Raw genomic sequence first — 13,512 nt, forward strand, 5'->3', positions numbered from 1 at the left:
TTGAATTCCGCCGAGAGACCTGAGGTCGGACACCTGTGTGATTTTGTAGCATAGGACGAAAGTTAATTTACATTGCAGGAAACTAATACAACATGAACGTAACGTCTAACACCGGCTTTTATACCACATGGGATACGGATGACACAGTTTCGTATATATTTAAGTTGATTTTTATGTACATCGATCACATTGAAACATTGAATGAGCAAGTTATATTATAATGGCTTAACGTTAACTGTACTATCATGTATTCATATATTCCTTTGTTCATATCATATACATATTATGTCATATATATTTATTATAGAGAAATTTATCTGTATTTTCAAAACAACTTTATACGCAATAATAATTATACTGTAACGTTACAACTGGCTGTCCATTCCATACCATTTCGTTTATTTGTTCTTTATTTTTTTTTTATTCAATTTTCCCTATAACATTATTAATATATCTACTTCAATTATACGGTACACCATTATACTTTTATAGACGAACTACTATTTGGTTTATAGTATGATTGAGTGTTAGAACGGGCGTCGATAATTTGAATATTCTCTCATATGCGATTAATTGTTACAAGATCATATAGGAATTCATAAAGATTTTCACGTGAACCCGACAACTTTGAGATCCTTACGATCTTTAATTCGATCGTCACATTATCCCAAGAGACGTTGAGTCGGCGTAAAAAGAACTCTTAAACATGTGATAATTATTATACGTGATTTATATTCGTATATTCGATATACGCACCGATTATAACAAACTGTGTACCGAGGAGGTGTGTAGTTGCGACCTTGATAATAACGTTTATGCACATAATGAAAGATATCGCATTATCGTTATTCTCATCAATTAATTTTCAATTAGGCACAAAATTAAATTAGTCTATAATTTGGCTATGTAGTTATATAAACCCCATGTAACGCTGCCGATGTACTTTATACACGTTTACCTGTGTAATACAGGTACCAAAAGGCGACTATTACCCGCTTTATAGTTTCGAGAAAATTTCCACCGTTCAATTACCTGACAGCCTAGTAATTAGCGCAGCTCACTTATACGCAATCTGTCAAACCGGCGTGGTGATATACATACAGGTATATACTGCATAATGTTATAATCGCATTGTTTTAATGCTCGAGGTATGAATTATGCTCTTTATCGCGGTAATCGGGTAATGCTGGAACGTTCACGGTTCACAATTAATCATGCGTCGAAGAAATGAAAAATAAACTGTCGTCTCACAGTCGTTCGTTCGTGTCGTTTATTCTCTCGCAAAGGACTCGAGGGGATATGCTATATCTTCGATTGACCGAAAACGGGGGACGAATGAAAACGGTTCATCGAGTAGATTCGTTTTACGAAAAATTTCAAATAAATAATATACATTTTCACCAGTCATAATCCAGATCCCGCGTTAATTTCGCACGGTGACATCGACAAAATGATTGTACCGCACGAACGAATCCATCGTTTCGATCATCATGATGCCGAAATGTTCACAGAAAATTTTCTTCACCGTTGCAGGTCGCATGATTTTTCGGGATTTCATTCGAGTCGCAAACTTTTTTGTGCGAAAAAGTTTCTTATCAATCATTATTAATTTATCTCACGTTGGTAGAAACTCTGCTCCCCATTCACTCGATTAGTATTTCTTTCTCAACGATGTAAGTACACTGTTATATTTTTGATCGTCTTAAATAAAAATTCTGGTGATCGCGTATCCCGCAAAATTTTCCATAAATTCATAAGATCTTGCTGTAATCTTACGGAGGAAACCATCGTTTTACATATTGTTTTTCAATTTCAATCCGATCAAAGGTGTAGTATACACCATAATAGGAATGCGTAGATTTTTGACACCAAGATTTTCATAGGCATTTATCGCTAAACAACACTATATTATATTATTCATTGGTATACGTATATAGCGTGGTATGGGGTAGATTGTTCTCTCAAATTATGTCCTATACACATCATCTGTTTTGAACGTATATTACAATTTTCATCATTAGTATTATCATTATTTACAATAATTTAAAATCCAAGATATTCTGCATGCCGAATATTATGTTCTTTCGACGTATATTTGGCTTTGAAATAATCGGCCGCTCGTTGATCAGGGTCACGTTATTAGTGTACCTCATATAACTGGGAGTAATCCAGCAATGAGTAATGAGTTCTCTTTGATCATCGCCGAGGACAACGAGAAGTAACGGTAGAGGAATCTGATTACACGCAACCGCGCGGCGTTCGCGAAATAAAAATGAGGTAAAAAAAGTGATCACGCATCCGCCGTGCAACGAGTTTTCCGCGGCTCTCGGGTAAAATTGAAAGGGCGTCTGTCGTCGTGTTTGTCGCCTGAAATTTAAATATTTTTATCAATGAATCGATATCCATAGAGTATTTCATGGAAAATGGATAACCCGTATCAATCGTCCGCGTAACGCTCGGTGCCATGGTCGTGATGTGTCGGTGTATTTCAGCTTATCACCGCTGTTACGATCCGTTTCTATATGGGTGTAATAGACGGCTAGGTGCAACGATCGACAATTAGTATCAACTAATGACTTTTCATTCGCACAAATTTTACCGGATTTCAAGTCAACGAGGGACGAAGATTGAAAAGCGAACGTAGACCGCAATGGCGGACGGTGTTCGGATCTTTGTTTTATTACTTGTACGACACACAAGAAGTCGATTTATGAGTCAATGTTGGAATTAGGGTATGGGTATTCCTATTAGGTGTGCGGTTCGCTGTTTACACGTGAAAACACGTTGAATAACAGCCTATCGAACCCGGATATTGTGGGAAGAAAAATTTAAAAGTATCGTTAACCCCGTGATTACATGATCGAAATTGGATTGAGATTAGAATAATTTCACCTAATCACCTAGTCACGTGAGGTAGGTAGAGAAATGTCGGGAATTCGTCCAGAGAGAATTGACGACGCTGTCGATAATGACAACGAAGATCAAAAGATATCTTGAGGAGACTCCGATCGCCGATGAACTTCTTCTGTCGCCACCGTGCATAGCCGCTGGTTTTTCTTCTTCTGGAATAATCAATAACAACATGTGCTATAAACGTACTGCGTGAATAAGAAAAAATATTAAAGATTTTCATCACGGTTGGAGGGGTAGGTACACACTCGAATCATACCGTTGGAATATCTAGTGTAATCGACATTGCGTGATACGCTTGAGAGAAAACGAACTAGAAAATGTGACACCCAATCTCTCTAATTAAATCTCTGGAGAGCCTTTCCTTTCCCTTTTACGCTTTTCCAGGATCCCACTTCCATCCCCGCCCTAGATCTACCGTGGCCCGCGTATCGAGTTACCCCATTCTGGTCCAATGACTGGCCCCGCAGCCCTGCGGAGGACATTCGAGGGCGTCCTCGGCATCGTTGTATAGTTGCCAAGGTTGCCTATAGTTTGTAGCCCCATGTAAAGAGGAACTCTGCAGTATGTCCGCAGCGTTTTCAACCTCATGCAAGCGGAGCTTAAGTAGAAAAGGGCGTCGGTGGTGGTAGCGTACCTATTTGTACGTTATACGTACTGTGTATATGAAAAAGCTGGTGTTTCGCGCTTGCGTTTTCCCCTCAGCAGTTTAATTTTCTCTCCCCGTCAACCGCGTTCGGTGTTGGTACCCTTGCACCGGTAGCCAATTAAACGTAAATTAAAGCGAGTTTGCCGTGAGAAGGCGGGAAAACGGAAGGAATTAGCTTTGGCTAGGGCAAAAGGTCCTTTGGTAGGGGGAGGGATCCGCGAAGAACCCTCGCGGATGAACAGAGAAATAAGCATAAAGATGAAAAAAAAGGCATGCGCCGTCCGACATTGTCATTGAATATGTATTTCTCGAGGAAGAAGTGAAAAAAAGTAGATGGGGACGTGAAGAGGAAATTAAATAACGAAGACTGCAACGGTATCTGCCATGTGCCTGAACTTATTTGATGAAAGGGAACAGTTGACTCGAGGAAAAAGAAATCCACTTCAATCCAAGAAAGCTACGGATGTTATTCAATTTAGATTCTTATCTCGGCGCTACAAAATTACCAACCTATACATGTATATAGCAATACGCGAAATACGCTTTTTCTCGACTGCGAAAAGTTGAATGTAAAGATATTTTAATTTTGAGTGACTGTGGGGCTTTCTCGGTGATATTCAATGACACCAACTCTTATTCCTCCCGAGCGGAAAAAAGGAGGTCTCCGACGCTGGCTTGGGAACATTTATCATATACGGACGTCTACTCTGTTCAAAACGAAACTCAATTAGAAGAATTTCGGTGACGAGAGTAGTAAAAAAAAACAAAGCGACTGAGTAAATAACACGACTAACTGGTAAAGTATAAAATATGGCTAATAAGGGTAGCTTTATAATGAACGCGAACGGTTATCGTTCGTAAGTCCCTTTTCACACGGGTTGAAACCGGTTGGCTGTAGGGGTTTGATTCAGGGGGCCAAATAATGAAAATTCAAGGGAAACTTAATGTTCTTCACTCGCTCTCATAGGTATACATTCATCCGGTATTACCAGCACGTTTGAAACATAGATATCGTGCGCAGTACTTACATGGACAGGATACATGGGTGAATGAATATGCGGTATAGCGTGAGCGTGTAACGAGGGATGCATGACGTACACCAGTGTACACAGAAACGAGCGCGTGTTGGGGAAAAGCTTGTATAAGGGTGACGGGCGACGATTTTATTTTTTGTTCTCGTCGTTGGTTTTTTGTTTGATTTTTTTTTATTTTTTTTCTTTCACGTTTTCGTTTCACGTCGTTTTCGCCGTTCCGTAGTCACGAGCGCCCTTGATGAGTAGCGAGGAAACGAGTGAAACGGAAACAAGACATATACCTACTTACTTTGACCGGCGACGAGCACGGGCTCGGGCGATGACCTGTATATAACGGGAATTCGCGGGGGATGAAAGTTAATGGCGGTATACAGTAGGTGTATCGCGTATGAGGTATAGCTTCGTAATTTCCCTCGCGTATCCGATGTATACATGTATATATATTTATACCCATCCGTCCACCTCGCAACTAAAACTATAGCTATACATGTACATTTTATGCGCTATACACATTGACGTGCGCGATTGAAAATTTCCCTCGGCCAATGTTACGTTGCCAAAACTTTCCTTCGATCAATTGCTCGACGGATTTTGAACAGGCGATAACATTGCATTCGCTTTTTAACAGCGATTAATGCACTGCTGCGGGATGCAGCGCTCGTACCGATGCGACATTGCATGGGATACATGTAACTGACACAGGAATATTTTACGCGCGTGAGTTCCGCTCAGGTTCAGGTGCACTTTATTATCACCCTCTCGAGTTTGGCACAATTATTTACCAACACCCTGTACGTCGATTACTTGAATTTGTCAACAGTCGTCTTCGCTCGTTCGAGCGCGGATTAGGCCCCTCTCTCTGAGGTAAATCGGGTTCTCAATGATATAACTGGATAATCTATGATATGCCCGTGTTTTGACTGGGTACAAGATATCCGCATTATTTGTAGAGTTACGCATTTTTTAGTTTCGTTTTCCCTTCTCTGTTATTTGACGTACGTTGAATTGAAGTAGATACAGTTCGGGGTTGCGGGGAAAAAAGAAAAGAAAACAGCCCAATTTATAATCTGGATAAAAGCTGTGAACACGTGAACGAGATAGTTGACAACGATTTGTTGTAACTTTGTTACAAACGCCGCGGAGCGTGCATCGAAAATGAACGTAAGTTATAACGACGGATATTTTGATTGCAGTTAACAAGCGGAAAAGTTGGCAGTCGGTGTAAAGTGGATTGAAACTTACCTTCGATAACGTGAACTACGACGTAGGCGGATCTCGCATTACTAGGGGTACAGGTATAATTTCCTCCGTGGGAGGGCTTCGTTTTGTTAACTATCAGGATGGAGCCGCTCTTCGTAGCCTCGACTCTGACGCCGGGTTCGGCGTCGTAGTTTATCATGCGACCTTGGCGATACCAGAAAACGTAAACGGGAGGTTCGGTCGCCGAAACCAGCTGACACTCGAGTCGTAGGCTGGAACCTTGTTTAACGTGGAGGTCCGGCGCCCCAGGGATGACGGAGTATGCCTCGGTGATCTTAAGGCGGACAAATTGATGCTGTACCGGAACAGTTGGAACCTGCGCAAAGGATATCGCGGTATAGAACGCCGTGCATGAGTTATGAAATTTCGATGAGAAGATCGTTGATCACCGGCCATATATCAACGAGACAAGCTTGTCTCTTGGTTGGCCTAATTTCCTCAACGGTTTTAATTAAAACGGATAGGAAGTTGAGACTACCCGAGAGGGTCGTTCGCCGAAGGGAAGGTAGCGCGGCGTCGCGTTTTCACGTTGTACCACCGGCTGCAGATATAACACCGGTAGAAATGTGGGGGAATCGAGAAGTGGAAATTATAAATTACCGGTGATTAATTGAACCGCCGTTCGAATTAACCACCTTGGAATCCCGACGAACGTGTACCGCTGGCTTCACGCACCTTACCGCGGCAAGACCTACGTACGTACGTACACCTGTTGGAATTGTGGTATTTCTAAAGAGACATTCTGCACGGAATCCTTGAAAAGTGATCGATAGAAAGGAAAAAAATGAAAAAGGTAAAGGAACCACCCACCTGACACTCGTAGAGGCCCGCGTCCTGAAGGGTCACTCCTCTGATCAACAGCGTCCAATCCGACGTCGACGGTTTCACCATGAATCGGGTCTCCACGGAATGCGTAGCTGCTCCAACCGTCAGCAATTGTCTGTCCTTTCGCCTCACCCAGGTCACCTTGAAATCCAAATTTCGGATTTTCGAATACGAACGTCAACGTGTAGTAATATTTCATGAAACTTAGGCTTAGAAGGGGTGGAAAAATTTCGTTGACGTTGAAACATATCTTCTTCGGGGCGTTTCCGATCGACGTCTATTTTTTTCTTTTTTTTTTTTTTTTTTTTTTTTGCGACACGTGTAGAATTCTCGCGCGGTCGGGGGTCGGTAATGTTCGAGGGTCGATCGTGTCGAAGGACGTTGATTTCTGATTGGTAACCGTACACGTCAGATATAAGTACATGCATACGCGTACATACGTATAATGTACCTACTATTGCGACCCGATTCTCAAAAGACTGCGAGATTCGAATTTAAGAGAAAATTAAAATCTCGCGACACAAATACACAGAGAGATTCCATCCACACTTACGTTGTACACGTGTACACGTCGGATCTTGAACTCTCCCGGTATAAGATGAACAGAGAGAAGAAAAAAATAATCCCTTTCAATGCGACGAGGACCATTAATCACGGACTCCTTTGAACGCGTGAGAATTTGATAACATCGCCACGCTATTTAATTAATGTTGTCTCGCCACCAAAGAATGGTTTCCAATCCCGTTCGGTTTATCTCTTGCACGGTCTACTGCAGTCTACTAAATTTCTCTCGATACGAAACTCGTCATTCGGTCGAATCCCGAGGGCCTGCTTTTGATGGAACTATCAGACCCCTCGCTAAAAGCATATGCAAATTTCTTTTTTTCTCAATTTTTTACCTCCGGTGTTGCCATAACATCTCGTAGAATACGGAATAATCGCAGGGAAGTACGTACACATATAGTGAATGTAACGTGATAATGTAACGTGTGTTACGCGTGTATCGTATAGAGGATAAAACGTTTCGGAGTCGACGGAGCGCTGGAAAGCCACTTGGGGGGGGAAAAAAAGCAAGTCTTGTACAATTTCGAAGAATAAAACAAAGACGATATTCGCGAGTCAACTTTAACATGGCATCGGCGGTAAGCGGTAGGGGGGAACTATACCTTCGACGTAACGTAAGTCGCGATATTTTTTCCGAGTTCGAAATTTTTTACAACCACTTTCGGATTTGCATAAAGACACTTGGGAGAGTAACAATAACACGTCGCATCCCGCGCTCTATGGGTCGTTGTAATATTCACGATTTTCCCCGAGATACTCGGTAACGTATCGTGAAAAACGGTAGGTGTCTGCACAGCGTGCGTTCAAAATTATCCACAAATATGTCCGCTGAGGGAAAGGACAGAAATTATTTCGAGGTGAAAAGTAAATGACTTCTTCCTCGAACCGGTTGATGTTTTACCGTTACTTCGTTCAGGGAAAGAATTACGTGTACCGTAATGAATTTTCTCGAACGTCCCGTGAATATTGAAAACTCGTAAATATGAGGGGAAGAAAGTCATCGTCCTGATGTTTAGTTAGACGTTTAGTTACATCGGCTATACTGTCTACGGTTGGTGCCGGCCTTGTCGACAATTCCCAATGGCTGACCCAACTCCGATATTTACTACTGTTTCATCGCAGCACTTGACTCGCGGGTTACTTCGGAGTCCTTTTTATAGGTACAAAACACGGAATATAGCCGAACGGGTAGAACACGCGTACGAGTATAAGTTGGTGTTGTATAGACGGGTTGAGAGAAGTCAGAGGGTAAAGTCCCTGCGGGTAAAGTTTGCGGAAGTTTCTGACTTTTCCTTCCTTTTCTCATTGGTTGGCATTCGATTGTTTCCAAAGGAGCGGAATCGAAGTCACGAACCGTTGGCGGACGGGTTGGCGGGTTCGCGTGATCTTTGAGCAGAAAATGAAAGGAGGCTCCGACGGTTCATCGAATCGTTCGCAGTTCTGGGATCTCTTCCACTTTAAAGTCCGCCGCAACAACTACCAGCAGCCGCCAAGATGAGGAATAATTTCCCTTTGTCTTCCTTGAGTCCCTGAAACTAGTCGTGCGGTGCGGAAACGGAACGTGGAGAGACGTAAAGTGACTCTACCAGTCTTCGTTCCATATGCAATGCGTGCGGCCTCGTCGCTCAGTTCTGTATGCGAGTCTGGGCTAAAAGCGCAAAGCAATTTGTGACTCAACCCTTTATACTCGCCTTCGCTTCTCACGGAGACTGAACAGCCGTATCAAAAACATAAAACTACTTCGCTTCTCTACGCGCGTTTACCGAGTCCTCCTCCTTCGGCTTAATTGTACGTATGAAAAGATCATTCATAGCTCTGAATGGAGACAGCTTTCCGACGATATTTTGTTCTCCTTTTTACAAATGAAAAAAGGTTCACCCGGTTCGTTTTACCTCAAATTTAGCAAATTACAGCGCGGTTAAAATTAAAAAAAAAAAAAGAAAAAAGAAAGAAAGAAAAAGAATTACACTCGGGTTTGGCCTGGTGGGTAATTAGTCTCCTGCAAAGTAAATTAAAACGTTGTGTGCTTTTACTTCCTGCCGTCCTTAAAGCTCAAAACTACATGCGAAGCACGTGCTGTCCGGAGGTACCCCGACGTAAATGTATAAGTAGGGTTGTCAGGGCACCGCAGCATGCAAAATACACCCTATATACAAAGTGAAATATCTTTCATATTCCTGGTACGTTCAGCGATGACCGCAAACTGACCTTTTCGTAGGCGACGTCAGCTAATTACATTTCAAGGGCAGGTTTACAGTGACGTCATATCTGAGGTATACATCCCAATGAAAACAATCAAGTTGCGGTTATACGTACGTACATAACAACCGAACGGAACTACAGAGTTATAATCGTGACGTCTCGGTTGAAAAATTATGTACACATATATTTTTATAAGAAGTCGTACGGTATAACGAGCGAAAATAGAATAGCAGCGTTTCGGTTCACGTCTGAAGAGGACTTTGCAACGGAGTGTGAAGATGACGACGAAATTTGTTTATTTCGCGGTATGTAATTATCGCCAATCGTTGTACCGCGTTGGAATGGTCTCGTGCGGAAGAACGATCGACGATTTCGTGAAACGTATCACATTGACTGCAGGCATCGAGAGACCTACAGTCCCATGAATTACAATAATCCCGGCGCGATGTGATTCAGAAAGAACGGAACCGCGTCCGAGTCAAGGGAGAGTTCGATCCCGGCCAAGGGGCTTTGAGAAGGGTCTCCGGGTCTAATGAACATAATCCAGCTCCGTCGGGCTTCGCGACAAACGCAGGGATGAAAATCCAACCTCGATACGCAACAATTCGCATTTACAAGGGTACCACCACGCGAAAAATCGTGAGATAACCGCAACGTTCGGATTCTCTTTCGTCGAAGAAACGCGCTGACCTTTAACGCATCAGATGTTCCATCGACGTTTCTGGTCCACGTCTATAAAAGCGGTCAGCATCCTTAAGCGTGATAATTAATCGCGAAGTACTCGACGCATCGGCCGTGCGTATATCGCACGCTCGGAGGATACGGTGGAAAGGGAATTTTTCCCATCTCATTTGTGAAAAAGAAAAAAAAAAGAAAAAAACAACCACCACCCTGCGAAGAAAGACATGTATATGGCGTCGACGATGGGCCGATGGATGTTGTCATATACCGGATGATCTCAAAGTATCGGGATAATCAATATGCCAACGAGGAGGCACGTGGGTCGGATGAAAAGGATGTTTTATTCATGTCGCGTAGGTATCTCTTGGGTTTGCCGCTGCGTACCGGTAGAAAGAGGAAGCGGGCTGGTTGCCCGAGGGTGCGGAGGGTGCGTTACGTCGACTCGAGGTGGTCGGTGCTGGTGCGATATGCACACCAACCGCTGCCTCGTATCTGCAGAGCTTATCGTCATTATACATATTGCGTGAATCGCGATGGCTTATCGCATAGGCGAGCGCGGTGTGCTTCGTTGAATAGAACTGACAAGGCGAACGCGAAGTGCACTAAGAACGCTCGGTGCTGCAACGCGCGAGAAGATCACTCGTTGTCGGTTAAAAGACCAGCGGTGTATCTCTGAGAAATCTGTCCCCCGCGAAAGCTAACGGATGAGCAAACTTCGCGGGGCGCGATAAACGAACAAAAAATTAACTTTTCAAAGAAAGAGGAAAACGAAGGAATAACCAATCAACCGAAGTCGTGTAAATATTTTAATGAAAAGTTTCATTCCACGCCCAATACCTACGTCTAGGTAGTCAGCGAGTAAGGAAGTTATTTTGATTTCTTTTTAACGGGGTTCCTTTTACAAAAATTATCACTCCACGTCAAATTATGACGAGATTTGTTTCGACCACAATTTGCATACCTGAAATATAAATTTGGGCTGTTGCAATTATTTTGCATCGCATAATATTCGATAGAAATTTCAAATAATTCATCGGTGACCTTACAGATCACGCCGTCAAATCGCGGAATAAATCAATCATAAATAACAGGAGCAAACAGCACGCGACACAATGCAAATAAGTAAATAAATAGCAAAGAATATATGTATAATATAACCAAAATATATAAAAGTAAATCGTAAAATGAGTGCGAAATGTCGGTAAAAATAAAATGCGATCCCCAAATTAGCTCAATCTCGCTGGCACATTGACATTTATTAAAATATAGATACGTATCTATTAACTTATCTTAATGATCAGACGTGTGCTCGCCACGAGGGCCCAGGGAGGAGAGAGCAACGTCGTGGTCATTTCGGTATTCCTCCTATTCTCTCGTGTATTTTCGTTTCACACGATAATTGCCGAATTTACATATTTCATTGCGCATCTTATTGTCCGATGGGCGCCATGAGCGCCACACAGAATATTTTACTTTGATAATGAACAACAAATTGGTAAGGTACGTGGGGCGAAGAGTTGATTCAATTTTTAATTTTTTTTTTCGTATCTTGCTTGTCATTTGAATAATGACGCTACCGTTTATTAAGTACTCGAAATTTATAATTTAACGCGCAGAAATGTTATTTTTATATTCGAAAAAAACTCGCCGCACTTATCAACAGATAATGAAACGAATACTTTGGATAAATGAAACTTTTTCACTATCCGTTTGATGTTAATTTCCTTGGAACGTAATTCATTCCGAAACCTCTTTGTTTTTTTATCAGTCTGATACCTTTTTCAACATCACACTGTTCATAATAATCGAATGAAAATTATCTGAGCGAAAATGAAACATATTTATGTGTTTCCAAGCGACAAAAAGCCTTATTTGAAATCAAGAGCTAATGAAACTACTTTGGACAAAGAAACTTAATCGCTTTGATTAAATCCGTGCACATCTTGTTCAGTTACGTATCCATATGATCGGCAATTGCCCTATAGTTAAGGGATCTACGGTAACGTGAGATTTGTCTTTACGACGAAAATTTATTTTTGCTTTTGGTGATATTAACGTAGATATTTGCCCCTCCATTAGCCTCTTCCCTTTTTCGGAGTCGGTATAACGACTATCTGGAATTTGGATCCACCGCCTGGAGTTACTTCCCAGTAATTAACCCTTTATTCCGGTGCGGTCGGCCACGCGACGGAGGGTCGCTTTTGGTAAAAAGTATAGGGGGAAATATGAGGGGAACGAAGCCCTGCCAAGAAAGGAAGAAGAAAATGAACGTGTGAAAAATTTAGCGCTCAACCTGCACGCGTCCTTTATTTTCCTGAAGTCAATTAAAGCACGATGAATGTCATTCACCGGTGCCTGTCTGTCCTTTCCATGTTTTTTTCTTCAATCTGTCATTTTCCCTCCCTTCTCTTTCATCGTCCCTTTTGGTCCGCCAAATTTACTCGTGCAGTTAGCGAAATTTGTTCCGTTTCGAGTTCCGCGCTTCATCCCCGAGGGACAAAAATACCCCCGGTACATTCATACGAGTCGAGCTTTAACTGGCTTGTTGACATTTAAATGGTGATTATTTGCACGGAATCGCCCCGGGCGTCCGCCGCAAGGAAGAACATGTTTAAATTTTCATTGGACACGCGTTTCTCCGTAAACGTTGTTGGAATTTTTTCACGTTACCTCGCTTCTGGCTCGTGTGTCGCATGTGGCAGACAGAGACAAAGCCTTTGATCCTCAAGGTGTATATATGTATACATATATATATATATATATATATATATATATATATATATATATATATATATACCCTCGTATGATTTGTACACACCTACGTACGTAGGTATACGTATTATATTCTCACACCAATTCATCTCATATAATGTACGCTACATAGCTATCTACTTGTTGGAAACAGCTGCGCGTCTTCCCCTGTAACTCGATTCTGAAGGATTCGGTTTCTAATCAAAAGTTTCTTCGATACGCTCCGAGCATTCCTGATAGAGCATTAATCGGAACGAGAACTGAACCGAAATTCTGCCAGATTTTCTCCGCCGAGTCTATCAAATGGAATTGACAAATATGTATACATCAGGTGGGCAATGGACGCAGGTAAATAATCAACTGATTGATCTGAAAAAAAAAAAAAAAAAAATCAAAAAAAGCCATCAATTTCATTCATCATCTCTGTAACGATCTATCTATTTGAGTAGTGGAGTCGCAACATTTTCAATAGCGAGTTGGCTGTTGTGGTTGGTTGATGTTGGATCCTAATTTTTTTTTCAATCTTTTTTCCATCCTTGAATACCACACCGCTAAAAAGAAGATGAAAGCCCACGGGCCCCGCATCACACTTATGATGACCATTATTTTATTAATTCATACAATTATTTTATCTTC

The 13,512-nt window shown here is 41.9% G+C and overlaps 1 protein-coding gene across 10 annotated transcripts in view; it reads right to left on the reverse strand.

The window, feature by feature from the left end:
• Window positions 1–13,512, reverse strand: part of LOC105683200 (neural cell adhesion molecule 2-like) — a 248,404-nt gene that overhangs the window by 7,897 nt on the left and 226,995 nt on the right. For 8 of the 10 annotated variants that reach the window (XM_048660028.1, XM_048660025.1, XM_048660026.1 and 5 more), the window contains 3 exons: window positions 6,664–6,819; window positions 5,836–6,169; window positions 137–3,062 (listed from right to left, as the gene is read on the reverse strand). In XM_048660028.1, the coding sequence (XP_048515985.1) occupies window positions 2,905–3,062; window positions 5,836–6,169; window positions 6,664–6,819 (648 nt within the window). In that variant the 3' untranslated portion in view covers window positions 137–2,904. Of the gene's footprint in view, window positions 1–136; window positions 3,063–5,835; window positions 6,170–6,663; window positions 6,820–13,512 lie in introns of those variants that run through there. The other 2 variants (XR_007280044.1, XR_007280045.1) reach the window with 1 other exon arrangement.

This window comes from Athalia rosae, chromosome 1 (genome assembly GCF_917208135.1).
Source record: "Athalia rosae chromosome 1, iyAthRosa1.1, whole genome shotgun sequence".
Taxonomy (NCBI): domain Eukaryota; kingdom Metazoa; phylum Arthropoda; class Insecta; order Hymenoptera; family Athaliidae; genus Athalia; species Athalia rosae.